Below are 13,303 nucleotides of genomic sequence, written 5' to 3'. Positions count from 1 at the left end.
AGTGTGGGGGGGGAACAAGCCAAAAGGTGAGAACAATAACAAAGTATAAAGAATAAAATAAAATTAGAAAAATAGAAGATTTATTAGGAAAAATAAAAATATGAAAGAATCAATGACAATGAATCAACAAGGTAAGACAGAACCCCAATCTAAGAGGAAAAATAAAAAAAAAACAAACTTTGGCTGTGCGTGCAGAGTTTAGGCAGGGTTGGAACTTCGGCAGGGGTGGGGTTTAGGGTGGCATGGGACCTAGGCAGGTGCGGGGGGGGATGTTTGAGTGTTGGGCGGGGCCTAGGCAGGGCAATGTTCAAGCGTGGGGCACAGCCTCTGCTTAGGACCTTCGCAGAAGGGGAGTGGCAACACGCCACAAGGAGGGCCTCTGAAGTGTGGAGTTCCGGAGTTTCGAGGTAGTGCCCTGAGTGAGGGTGTGTGGGTGGGGTTCAGGCCCAGCTTGTTGGAGGGGGTCTCCAAGTGTAGAGGTAGGGTGCTGGATGGGGATGTGTAGGGGTTTGGCTTGGCCTCTGCACATCAGGAGGGAGGCTCCAAGGGCAGTGGATTAGGCCCAGAAGCCCAACAGGCTTCCCGGTGCCCACGTGGACAGGGAAAGCACTGGCCCCGTTCCCTTCCATTTCTCCACGTCCCTCCACCACCATCTCCCCCAGGGTCTCCCCCCGTCACGGCTGGACCCCTAACCGTGGGTGGGTCCCCCTGGGTGTAGGAACTCCTCCCCTCCCCCAGCCACCCCTCATGGGTGCTTATCTCAGAGGTCCAGCCTTTACTTTTGCTGTCCCTTCCCTCCCTCCCACGCCCTCAGGACCCATGAGGCTGGAGGGGGCCTAGGTGGGCAGAGGATCAGGCCAGGGATCTCAGCAGTTTCCCGGGGGCCCATGTGGGCAGGGGAAACCTGGCCACACTCCCTTTTGATCCTCTGCCTTCCCAATGGTTCCCCAATTTCCCCCTTCGGGCATCCTTCCCCTCCCCCAGCCACCCCTCAGGGTACCAGTCCCATCCTGCCTCCACTTCTCCCCCTTCACTCCCCCCACACCCCTCATCCTACCTAGTTTCTTGCGGCTCTTCCTGTCCCCTTAGGTGTCTGTGGTCCCCCACTGGTGCCTGGTAGGTGCCCTAGTTGTGAGGAGATGCAAATTCTACGTCCTCCTAGTATGCAATCTTGCCTCCACCTCTGCTTCTCTTTTATGTTTTGGTTTTTTGGCCGCAAGCCGTGTGGGATCTTAGCTCCAGGACCAGGGATCGAACCTGCACCCCACATGTGAAGCAAGATCCTGGAGCGACAGCCCACTCTGTGTGGCACAGGGCAGGCAGGACATGGTGGCAGTCTTTGCTCCCAGGGGAAGGGCCATGTATCTTTTTGAATTGTAGTTTTGACTGGATATATGCCGGGGAATGGGATTGCTGGATCATATGATAATTCTGTTTTTGGTTTTCTGAGGAACCTTCATACTGTTTTTGACAGTGGCTGCACCAACTTACATTCCCACAAACTGTAGTAGAGTTCCCTTTTCTCCACACCCTCTCCAGCATTTGTTACTTGTAGACTTTTTAATGATGGCCATTCTGACCCAAGTGAGGTGGTGCCTCATTGTAGTTTTGTTTGCATTTCTCTGATAATTAGTGATGTTGAGCATCTTTCTTGTGCCTATTGGCCATCTGTCTTCTTTGGAAAAATGTCTGTTTAGGTCTTCTGCCCATTTTTTTGATTGCGTTGTTTGTTTTTTTGTTGTTGAGTTGTATGAGCTGATTGTATATTTTGGAAATTAAGCCCTTGTCAGTCACATCATTTGCAAATATTTTCTCTCATTCTCTAGGCTGTCTTTTCATTTTGTTTATGGCTTCCTTTGCTGTAAAAAAGCTTGTAAGTTTGATTATGTTCCATTTGTTTGTTTTTGTTTTTATTTCTATTGCCTTGGGAGACTGACCTAAGAAAACATTGGTATGATTTATACCCGAGAATGTTTTGCCTGTGATCTCTTCTAGGAGTTTTATGGTGTCATATCTTAAGTCTTTAAGCTATTTTGAGTTTATTTTTGTGTATGGTGAGAGGGTGTGTTCTAACTTCATTGATTTACATGCAGCTGTCCAACTTTCCCAACACCACTTGCTGAAGAGACTTTTTTTCCATTGTATATTCTTGCCTCCTTTAGTGAAGATTAATTGACTGTATGGGTTTATTTCTGGGCTCTCTATTCTGTTCCATGGATACATATGTCTGTTTTTGTGCCAATACCACTCTGTTTTGACTACTGTAGCTTTGTAATATTGTCTGAAGTCTGGGAGGGTTATGCCTCCTGCTTTGTCCTTTTTCTTCAGGATAGCTTTGGCAATTCTGGGTCTTTTGTGGTTCCATATGAATTAGGATTATTTGTTCTAGTTCTGTGAAAAATGTCATGGGTAATTTGATAGGGATCACATTAAATCTGTAGAGTGCTTTGAGTAGTATGGCTATTTTAATAATATTAATTCTTCCAATCCAAGAGCATGGGATATTTTTCCATTTGTTTGAATCATTTTCTGTTTCCTTTATTAATGTTTTTTTGGGTGCAATTTTAAAAGGTATTTTTTTTCATTTCATTTCTGATATGTCATTGTTGGTGCAGAGAAACGCAACTGCTTTCTATATGTTAATCTTGTATCCTGCTACCTTGCTGAATTCATTTATCAGTTCTAGTAATTTTTGTGTGGAGTCTTCAGGGTTTTCTATATATAGTATCTTATCATCTGCACATAGTGACAATTTTATGAGAGGAAAGTTCTTTTTAATGGAGCTAAGACATTTCTCCCATTCTTGCTATATATATATTTGTTTCTCTGGAACAGAGGGTCTGAGGAGACAAATCTTAAAAAGACTAAGATGTGTAATTGTGCCTTCAACTACGAAAAACAGGATCAGTGAAATCTCTTTAAAATTTCCCTTGAGTGAGAATACATTCATTACATAAAAGTGGTGCTCTAAGCCAGTTGTGTTCTTTCTCTACAGATCAGGGTCTCAGGCAAATATGAGATCTTATACAGAAGGTCAGGCTGTTTATCTTATTTTTCTTCTTTTTAAAAAATCAGGTAAAAGAATGAAAATAGGCCAAACCATTAGTAAGAATTTATGATAGAACTCAAATCCAATGAGTAGTTGTGAGCTAGTTGCCTAGGTGTGTGTGACACTTCAGCCCAAGGTAACATCTTTATGGAGATATGAGTGGTTTTTATTATCAAAAATAACACAGTACATTAATATATATGTTGAGATCACTATTCAATACTAAAATGATAGCCTTGAGAATAGCTATTTTGATTCTTCTGGTTCTTTATTTGGGCCTGTCAAAAAGTTAGTAAAAAGCTTGACTGATTTTAAGGGGTTATTTAATTTGAAATTTAAGACTCTCCTACATTTTCCTTTGAAAAGTAATTTCAAAAGGAGAAAGGAACCAATCAGAGTACACGTGATAAGGAGCAGACAGGAACCAATCAGAGTACACGTGATAAGGAGCAGACAATAAAATTATGAAAACTAGGCACACCTTTGTCTCTCTTTAGTTACCATGCTAGGACTTTAGGAATTTTTAAGACATAAAGATACAAAATCTCATTATAGGTAGTACAAGCCATTGTTCTTACAAGTTGGCTGCCCAAAGTGCAATATGAAGAGTATGAAATGATGATGGTTTGGCTGACTGACGAAATATTTTTAGGGGCATTACTGGAGATTATTTTTTAAAGACCACTGATAAAATAAAACATCCTAAGCCTACTAGTGGATATCTGGTTATGTTATAACATGTTCAGGCACTTAAATATTTACTGAGAACTCTGCAAGGCACACTTAGTCTTACACCAGCTTCCCTTTAAAATAATGATACATGGTCACTCTCAACTTACCCTTGATATTTTCAAAATTAGAATAATTATTTTAGAATTATTTTTCTATAGATCAAACCAGCTAAAACTATGAACATGATGAAATAAACCTCTACTTTGTATAAATGAAGAGGACAGATGGGCACTTATTTACTGGAAGACTTAAAAGATTCATGTTCTAGCAAACCCTCTAATTCTTTGAAGGCCCAAAACCAGTGTCACAGAAGCTCACTGTGTAAGCAAAGCTCACTGTGTAAGCAAAGGGGCACTGTCAGGGACCATTGTTTATGTAATGGTCAATATGAAAGATTAAGCAGTCCTTAACTTGTTAGCTTTTACTTCAGATTATTTTCTAGAAATGCCTTTTGTATGTCATCTGCAAAAATGTTTGTCTGAAGTCTTCTTCAGAGAAAGGGTTTATCCACTGGGTGCTTTGGTATTTTTTCCCCCAGACAGCACTGACTTAGTGTTTCCATCCATACAAGTGTAGACTTTATCACCCCAGCATCTTTTAGACTCAAGGAGACTGAAACATTATATACATTTTTCTAAGGATCCAGGAAATGTTATGTCTCTCCAAAGATAAATATATCTTTTACCACAAAGAGAGTTTGGAAACGGGATAAAATGTCATTCATATACCCATAAATAATTAATTGAGGTACTCCTATGTAGGCACTCTTACTAGGTGTTATGAGGGACAGAGGTGGCTCCAAAGATAAGCCAGGTACGGACCCTGACCACAAGGAATTCACACGGTGCTTAGGATGACAAGGTACAGATATGTAAATAATTATGGTACAAGATAATTGGATATGGCTCAGGATTATGATTCATACCATAAGTGAGGTACATAAAGACACGTAACAAATTTCACCAGAAAAAGTGATCAACTTTAAAAATTTGTGCATCAGCAATTTCATTCATTACTTCATTTTGAATCCCAGAGCCCCAGTGGAAGTCTTTCTGAGGGAGACCATCGGAGTGTAATAAAAATTGCTATCAAAGAATCCCTAATAGAAAGTATTCAAAGTGTGGCAGCTCTTTGGTACCAGAGAGGCCACCAAGATTCAAAAATACCCATCTGCATGGCTACCCGTAGTCCTGAGAGTGGTCTCTTCTAGATAGGGCTGTCAAGACACCTGGGTTGTGATTGTCATGAATTTATGGGGTGCTGCAGCTTTAAAAGCATGTTTCCATCCATTATCTGTTAATTATTTCCTCTGAGCGTAGGCTGGCACCATGCAAAGGGCATCCAGGACACCAGGGTTCTAATTCTGCTCACTGGCTCTGATGTAAAGTAAGGATTTGGTCATCAGATTCTTTCCAAGGTTCCTCAGGTAGCTAGGTGGGTGGGGCAAATTTTATTATCATCACGTTATAGATAGGGAAACTAAGGTCAGGAGCACCTGAGGGGCTTGCCCAAGGTCTCAGATAATAATTGATATCCAATACTTGAGATTAGACACCTGGCCTATAAGGACAAAGCATTTTCTTCTATATCATACTCATAACCACACCTAACATTTGTGGGCAGGAGGACAGATAGAGGCACACATAGCATTACTCTTAAGTATTTCAGTTACAAATCAAGATAACACACTGTTAAAATATGATCTATCCTCCCACCTTGACAGATACTTCTTTGCAAGACCTGGATGGTCAGGTGTGAATCACGAATTCTTGGACTCCTCCAAGGGCCAGGCTGGAAGTGGCAGGGAAGGGAAAGCTGACTTAGGCGGGGCCCAAAGTGCCTGGGAGGGCACGCCTCAGCCCATAGGTCCTAGCACCATCCACACTCCAACAGAGACCCATTCCTGCACACAGGGGTGCGTTCAGAGGTTCAAGCAGATCCTAGAAGAGGGTTTGGTACTATTTGGGTAGCGGATTCCAGAATTCTGACTACTGGGGGCATGGTCTGGAAGAGGTTTCAAGCTCCTTGACCCTGTAGGAAGGGGCACTGTCAGAAGAGAGTCAGGGTGGGCAGAGGTCCCTCTTGCTTGGGTTTAAGAGCCTGTCTGATCATACAACCTCAAGATGCAACCTAAGAAAGAGTAAAATCTGGGAACTTTCTTGTGAGAAGGTAGTATTGCCTAATGGTTACAAGACCAGGTTCTGCAGCCAAACACCTGAGTCGGGATCCTAGCGTGGCCACTCATTAGCTGAGAAATCTTACGCCAGTTACTGAACATCTTAGGGCCTCAGTTTCCTCATCCTTAAAATAGGTATAATAATTATTTTTACGAGGAGTAAATAAGATAGCACATGTAAAACGCCTAACAGACATTAAACGCTGGGTAAATGTGAGGTTCTCTCAATCCATATTAGGGGAATTTGCCTTGAAAGGTTTCTGGAGAATTATATAAGCATAACTATAGCCAAGCACTCTGATAACCCCTCTCTCCTCTAATAGCGGGGCCAGGCGCAGGAATGGGCTCCGCCTACCCCACCCAAGGCGTTGGCTGCTGCCCGAGCCCCGCCGGGTCCCTTGGCCAAGACTTCACGCTGCAGCCGCGCATACTACAAGCTACGGCAAGGGGTTCGGAGAAGGTTAACTGGCAAACGTAGCCCTGAGTCACGGCAGGACTAAGGCATTGAAACCAAGCGTTAGCACGCTGCTTGATTTATCCCTGCAGTGCGGACGGTTAAACCAGTGGGAAGTGGCGTCGACAGGATATGGAGCCAGGATTGAAGCAGCTCGGTCCCCTCCCAACCCCTTCGCCCTGGGGCTCACGCTAGTATCGCTAAGTCTTTTGACAGGTCTTGACATCTCTCCTTCGTGAGGAAGGAGAGAGACCCGGAACAAGTCAAGGCATCCCCCTGGTACCTCCCGCGAGTGCGAGCCGAGCCCAGTCTTGCGAATGCCCGCCCCAAAGCAAAGACGTTTTCTAAAGGCAAGCCTGGGCATTCCCCCACCCCACCGGGTGAGCTGAATTCAGTGGCTCATTTCCACATCCTAGCCCCTCCCCCTCCCTAAGGAAAAAAAAAAAAAAAAACACCTTGCAAACTTTGTTGTTTCTTGAGGACCAAGAACTGTAACCAGCTCCATTTAATGGATAGTCGTGACTGGGCACCAAAAAGTCAGACTCTCTTGAAAACACCAACAAAGGACTATATTTAGCTCTGAGCTCTCCGCCTAAATTCCTTATTTTTTCACTCTTAGCTTCGAAACGACTAGCCTGGGGAAGTGGGAGGAAGGGGGCGGGGGAGCAGCAGAGAAAGAACAGCTGTGCCTCCGCCTCTCAACTCAATCTCTATAAATAACCAATCACGAGCGGAGGCTACTTTTTAGCCAATGAAGCAGCCCAAACTGATAAAACCTTGGCAGTAGCCAATGGGAGAACACTCGAGGGTGTGAGATTTGCGCCCCGGGGCCAATGGGTCCTGAGTCTGGGAGAGGTAATCTGAGCTGGAGTGTGGGTGTGTGGTGCACAAGCTTCCTACTTCCAAGCCCCAAAACCTGCTCTGCCCACTGAGCATGCCCTGACTAGCTGCGGGCGCCGCCGCCGCCGCTTCTGGATCGGGCTGTGATCCGCTCTCCGGGTTTTGGCCACAGCTGAGTGGGGAGGTGGGTGGGGCCCGCCGAGTCCCAGCCCGGAGACCAATGTGGTCACTAGACGCTGCACCTTCCCTCGTGGGGACAGGGTTTCAGACCCAGTGTTCCTCTTTTCTTTGTCCGAGGGATGAAGTACGAGAAGAGTCGGCCAGAGAAGGCCGGGTAGAAAGGGCCGCGCCTTGAGTGGGGGAAGATGCTCCGCCTGCCAGTCATACCCCCAAATGTCCTTTGGGTCTCGGTCCCGGGATGCACACCAGCCGGCCGGCCGGGGAGTGGAGTCCACGAGCTTTGGATAAAGGGAGGTGGCAAGAGGCCAGCCCACCCCAACCCCGGGGTGGCCCGCCGCGCCCACCCGCTTCTCGCAGAGCCGGGACCCCTATGCACTAACCCCAAAGCCGCGAAAAGAAGACGGTCTTCGTCCTCCCACTGGCGCTCTCCCAGCCGGTCTCTTAACACCCACACACACCTTCCCCCCACACACACACATTTCTTCTCCGGCTCCTAGACTAACGCCTATCGCGAATCCGCTAGTCCTGAATCAAATCTCGAGCCCCACCCACAGCCCCACCCCCGCCCGGCCCTCCGGAAAACCAGGAGCGTGGGATCCGGCGGGCGCGGCCGGCGGCGGCGCACTGGGCATGCTCGCCGGGGCGGGGAGAGCTGGGCTGCGCGCGGCGAGTAGGAAGCCCTCGCCCCGCGGAGGCTGCGGGAGAGAGCTCGATGGGCCGCGGCGGTGGGCGCACGATCTGCGGGGACTCATGCCACGCGCGTCCCGGCCCGGCGCGCAATTAGCAGCCGCCTCCGCAGCCCGCCGCCGCCGCCTTCTCGCCTTCCTGGGCTGCCGCGGCGAGAAGCTGCAGTCCTTGCCTCGCACCGGCTGCCGGCATTGTCCTCCCGCTCCGCCGCCCAGGCTGCCGCTGCCGCCGTGGGCTGCTGCGGGGCCCCGGACCCGCGCCGCAGGGACGCGCTGCCGCTGCAGGTCAGCCCCCGGTCCCTGCTTGGTGGTTTCCGCGCCTTGCGCTCCTCTGCCATCCTCTCCTTAGTTTTTCCTGCGAAGCTGAGGACGGGGAGAAGTCCAGCCGCCAAGCCCAGCCTTCCTCCGGCGTGCAGCCCCGACGGGGCCGCGGCTGGCGCGGTAAGAGCGCCGACGGAGCCATGAGAGAGTACAAAGTGGTGGTGCTGGGCTCGGGCGGCGTGGGCAAGTCCGCGCTCACCGTGCAGTTCGTGACCGGCTCCTTCATCGAGAAGTACGACCCCACCATCGAGGACTTCTACCGCAAAGAGATTGAGGTGGACTCGTCGCCGTCGGTGCTGGAGATTCTGGACACGGCGGGCACGGAGCAGTTCGCGTCCATGCGGGACCTGTACATCAAGAATGGCCAGGGCTTCATCCTCGTCTACAGCCTTGTTAACCAGCAGAGCTTCCAGGACATCAAGCCCATGCGGGACCAGATCATCCGCGTGAAGCGGTACGAGCGCGTGCCCATGATCCTGGTGGGCAACAAGGTGGACCTGGAGGGCGAGCGCGAGGTTTCGTTCGGCGAGGGCAAGGCCCTGGCCGAGGAGTGGAGCTGCCCCTTCATGGAGACGTCGGCCAAAAACAAAGCCTCGGTGGACGAGCTGTTCGCCGAGATCGTGAGGCAGATGAACTACGCGGCTCAGCCCAACGGCGACGAGGGCTGTTGCTCGGCCTGCGTGATCCTCTGAGGCGCCCGCGGCTGCCGCGCGCCGGGCGCTCTGCGCACAAAAGCCAAACGCACCCGATTCTTCTAAATGTGATTTCTCTTCTTGCTTTGAGATTGGAGACGACTTTGCATCAGCCGGGGTGTCCCGGGAGCCCGGCTGGCCGCCGTGGCCGCGTCCCCTTCCTCTGACCCGTGTCCGAGGGGGTGTCCCGTCATGACCATCCGAGACCCGGTGGAAATGTGGCTCTTTGCAGCATGTACGTTTCTCATTGATTTTGCTTGACGCATATTTCCCCATTGAAGCAGCCGTTGCGGCGCAGTATGGCAGCTTGACAGCGGCAAGCGAAAGTTTCAGCCTGGAAAAAAAATGGGGTGGGGGAGGAAGAGGATGGGGAGAAGGTGGAAAAGGGGGAATTCTTTTTTTTTTTTTTTTTTCTTTCAACAACCGTTTTTCTAGTTCCAAGTTTTAAATACACGGAAGGAAGTCCGGGAGAACCAAATGAAGGAGCAGGATGAGAGGAAGAAACTTTTGTTTTTTCCTTGTTTTCCAGGAGTAGCTGGAAATTAAGATCGGGTTCCTTTTCTGCCAGCTTGGAAGGGCAACCCCGTGACTGCGATTCTGAGGATGTCTATGCAAAGTTGGATTCTTGTTACAGTATATCCAATCTGAAGTATTGCACATCTGAACTGGGACTGTTAACACTGATGCCAATACAGTGTGGGGTGCCAGAAAGTGTCTGCTGATATTTGTGGAAAAAAAAATCTATTTTGTTTACCTACTGTATCAAAGGGGAGTCTGGGGGAGAACGGTAGTATTTTTTTTTTTTTTAATCAGCTGTGAAAAAAAATGTTACAGATCTGCACATTTTTGTGTGTACTGTTGTGTGTGTGTTTGTTTGTTTGGTTTTTTAGATTTAGCTTTTTTGTTCTTATTGGTTGGCAGTAACAAGGTGTTGATGACTAGCTCTTTAAAATACAGTACAAGGACTTCATAAATGTGATTCAGGGCCCCCAGCACCCCTGTGTCTGCAGAGTGCCTTCAAAACTCAGCTGTTCCAGCCGGTGCCAACCTGTGAACTTCCCACCAGATCCCAGAATCTGCTATTCCCCCCAAACCACTTCCCAGTTTCCTTTCAGTAATCTTCCTGAAGGAGCCAGGACAATAGGGCCTGTTGTTTGGTGAATTTCTTTTATTATTTCCTTTTAAATGTAATTTACTTGTCTTGCAATGGTTTTTTTTTTTTCTTTTTTAAATTTTTTGCTTCATTTTGTTTCAATGTTCAGGTATTTAGCTCCCCTTTTATATAATTTTTTTTTTAATGTTTGGTTTTCTGTTATAGGGTGTTCCTCCAGAAGCAAAGAGCAAAATTTTACTGTTGTGATGTACTGAGAGAATTCTAACAATTTGTAATTTCTAATTCCAGACACACGTTTAATCATTGTCTCTTCATTTTAAGATTTTTAATACAAACATCATTTTTAAAGAAACAAATCCAAATTATTGTTTGTGTTTCTGTGTTTCATATTCAGTGATTTAATACAGTATCATGATTGAGGTGGACAGGGGCAGGTACATGGTGCCCTCAAGAGTGGTTTGTTGAATTTTGAAGAGAGAAGTGTCTCAGTGACAAGTTGGGTGACATTACTCCCAACTCCTTAAATAATGGAAAAAAATCATCAAAGTCTAGGAAGCCCTGGGGTATGGTGATAACCCTCTGACTATAAGATGAGCTGGATATTGAATCTGTTCTGCTGACTTGGAATAGTTTATTTCTCTAGGAAGGGGAGAAACCAACTGCTAAGACTGCCTTAGATCTGGGAGAGTAACCATCCACCTGGTCAGACAGGGTAGTGCTTTTAATTTTCTTTTTTCTTTCTTCCTTTCTTCTTCTTTAGTTGTGTTTTGTTTTGTTTAAAACACCTATCCAGTTGAAAGCATGTTTGGGGAAGATGATTTTCAATTCTGAAGTCATACCTTGTAGTGTGTTCTGCAGTACATTTGTATGGGTTGTGGACAGTATCTCAACCCTTTTGAGGCTTTGATTAGGAAATAGATCATTAGATTACAAAAGAAGAGAAAAAGAAAAAACTAAGACAAGCCTCTTGCTCTCATTACACTGTGCAGTTTGTGGACCATTTTGACCTCATGAAATTTTCCTTCTAACAGCAGGAGGCAGTGTGAGCTTTTGATTTTGTATTTTATTTTTCCTAAGGGCCACTTTACTAATATAATCTCCATAGAATAAAAGAAGGTGTATAACTGTATATATCAAGAGCACTTGATATATCTTAGGTCCATGAAGTGTAGATGAAGTCTTTTGAAGGGTCTTTTGACAAAGGGATTTATTCTGTTGAGGAAGCCAAAAGAAATTACAGGCCACAGGTTTTTTTAAAGCTGTATTAACATATCTTGCCTTAAAATATTGTGTCCGTTGCCCAGGTGACATCTCAGAATTCCAGCACAGAGAAGGAATAGGGAATTCTGTCTGGGTTTGGTCCTAAGGCCGTTTCTTTCACTCTTGATCTCAGTTAAGTTTAGTATCAAACTCAGAAGGCAATGTATATATGCTAAATATAGAAATTAGGAGAAACTATTCAAACTTAGGCTTTGCAAAGATTCATTCTTGCATTTGTGTAAATTTAGTTGATTCAGTAGCTCTAAAGTGTTGAAAATTCTTAAGACATATATCAAGTACTATATAAAGGATTCTTTAAAAGGCATTTAGTGACTGTTTCTTATAGTTTTGTTTTGGTTTTTTGGAAGCCTTTTTTTTTTTTTTTTTTTTTCCTTGCGGTACGCGGGCCTCTCACTGTTGTGGCCTCTCCCGTTGCCGAGCATAGGCTCCGGACGCGCAGGCTCAGCGGCCATGGCTCACGGGCCCAGCCACTCCGCGGCACACGGGATCTTCCCGGACCGGGGCATGAACCCGTGTCCCCTGCATCGGCAGGCGGACTCTCAACCACTGCGCCACCAGGGAAGACCTTTGGAAGCCTTTTGACATAAAATGCTGGCAAGTATCTAACTAACTTAAGAAATGTATATACTCCTGACAGGGAATTTTTGAAAATGGGAAATTGGAAATGAAATAGGTTGCTGGGTGCATTAATCATCTTCACACAGGGTTTAGTCACTTACATGACTAAATTCTTTATCGGTCTGGGATGGCAAGGCAGAAGATTTTAATATACTTTTACTGAATACTGTAAAATAAATGCTTTCTGGATTCTCAACGAAAGCAACTTTGTGTGTACCCCTGGAGCAGGAAAATAGTATTGAATCTTGTAGCCTTCTCCAATATTTTCTTGATGAAATTGAGAGAAATTAGAAACATTGTTTTTAAGAATATGTCAGTTTATTTGGCTAGTAAGAACCCCTTCTAGAATTATGGTGTGAAGAGATAAGAGCGTTTGTTTCCCTGGAAAAGTTGAGCTGACTTAAGAGTGTCAAAGGAAGTGAGAGAGGGAGGGAGGGAGGAGTTTGTTGTAAGGCAATCACCTGTCAAAACAAACTGGGTGGAAAAGAAACCTTTATCTTGGGGAGCAAAAGTTAACTTTTTAATTTGACCCCTGCTAGTTTTTAACAGCTTTTCCTTTTGGTCCCTGACAGTCATCCAAGCTTTATGTCATCTTAAAGGATTATTTTTGTCCTCCTTTTGTAATAGCCTCAGAAAAGTTGAAGGTATCATCTGAAAGTCTAACATTTTTGTATTTGGGAGTTATGGTTCTTAGGTACAACAATGTCCACCTTCTTAACTGCTGAAATAGACTCCACTGAATCACATTTTAGGACCAGATCTATTTAGGATTAGACTTCTTTCAGTGTATGAGGCTTTATGCTTCCTGATTTGTTAACCTTTCCTATAGGTGGGAATCCTAAAATGCCCCATTGATTCAAATTATTCAGGTAGTTTTGTTTTCGCCAGCATGTTATTGCACCCCCTTTTGATTTATATTCATGTTTCTCAGAGATGGGATGGGAAAGTGAGAGAACACTATGTAGCAGCTGGTCTTGAGAAATAGATACAAAATGCCTGTACCTTAACTGTCATCAAAGGATCTATTTACTTTTCACAACAGCTAGAATAAGCCCCCTACTTATAAATATGAGGGTTTAATTTGGAGATCACCACCATGAGTTAAAGTGGTATCAAACATTTGTTGCAGTGTCTACTTAATTGGGAAAACTTTCTAATGT

At 45.7% G+C, this 13,303-nt stretch overlaps 1 protein-coding gene across 1 annotated transcript; it reads left to right on the top strand.

Moving 5' to 3' along the window:
• Positions 1–8,137: 8,137 nt before the first annotated feature.
• On the top strand, positions 8,138–10,606 carry RAP2B (RAP2B, member of RAS oncogene family). Its single transcript, XM_027092784.1, has one exon. It carries the CDS (start codon positions 8,579–8,581, stop codon positions 9,128–9,130), a length of 552 nt encoding a protein of 183 aa, XP_026948585.1. The 5' UTR covers positions 8,138–8,578; the 3' UTR covers positions 9,131–10,606.
• Positions 10,607–13,303: the final 2,697 nt, after the last annotated feature.

This window comes from Aethalodelphis obliquidens, unplaced genomic scaffold (genome assembly GCF_003676395.1).
Source record: "Aethalodelphis obliquidens isolate GAN/ISIS:26980383/991018 unplaced genomic scaffold, ASM367639v1 scaffold81, whole genome shotgun sequence".
Classification (NCBI taxonomy): domain Eukaryota; kingdom Metazoa; phylum Chordata; class Mammalia; order Artiodactyla; family Delphinidae; genus Aethalodelphis; species Aethalodelphis obliquidens.
The sequence above is the reverse complement of the archived record's forward strand: the minus strand, read 5'-3'. Positions and strand labels throughout refer to the sequence as shown.

Excerpts from the sequence above, each read along its gene's own strand:
- RAP2B (XM_027092784.1), top strand. The coding sequence starts at position 8,579 with ATGAGAGAGTACAAAGTGGTGGTGCTGGGCTCGGGCGGCGTGGGCAAG.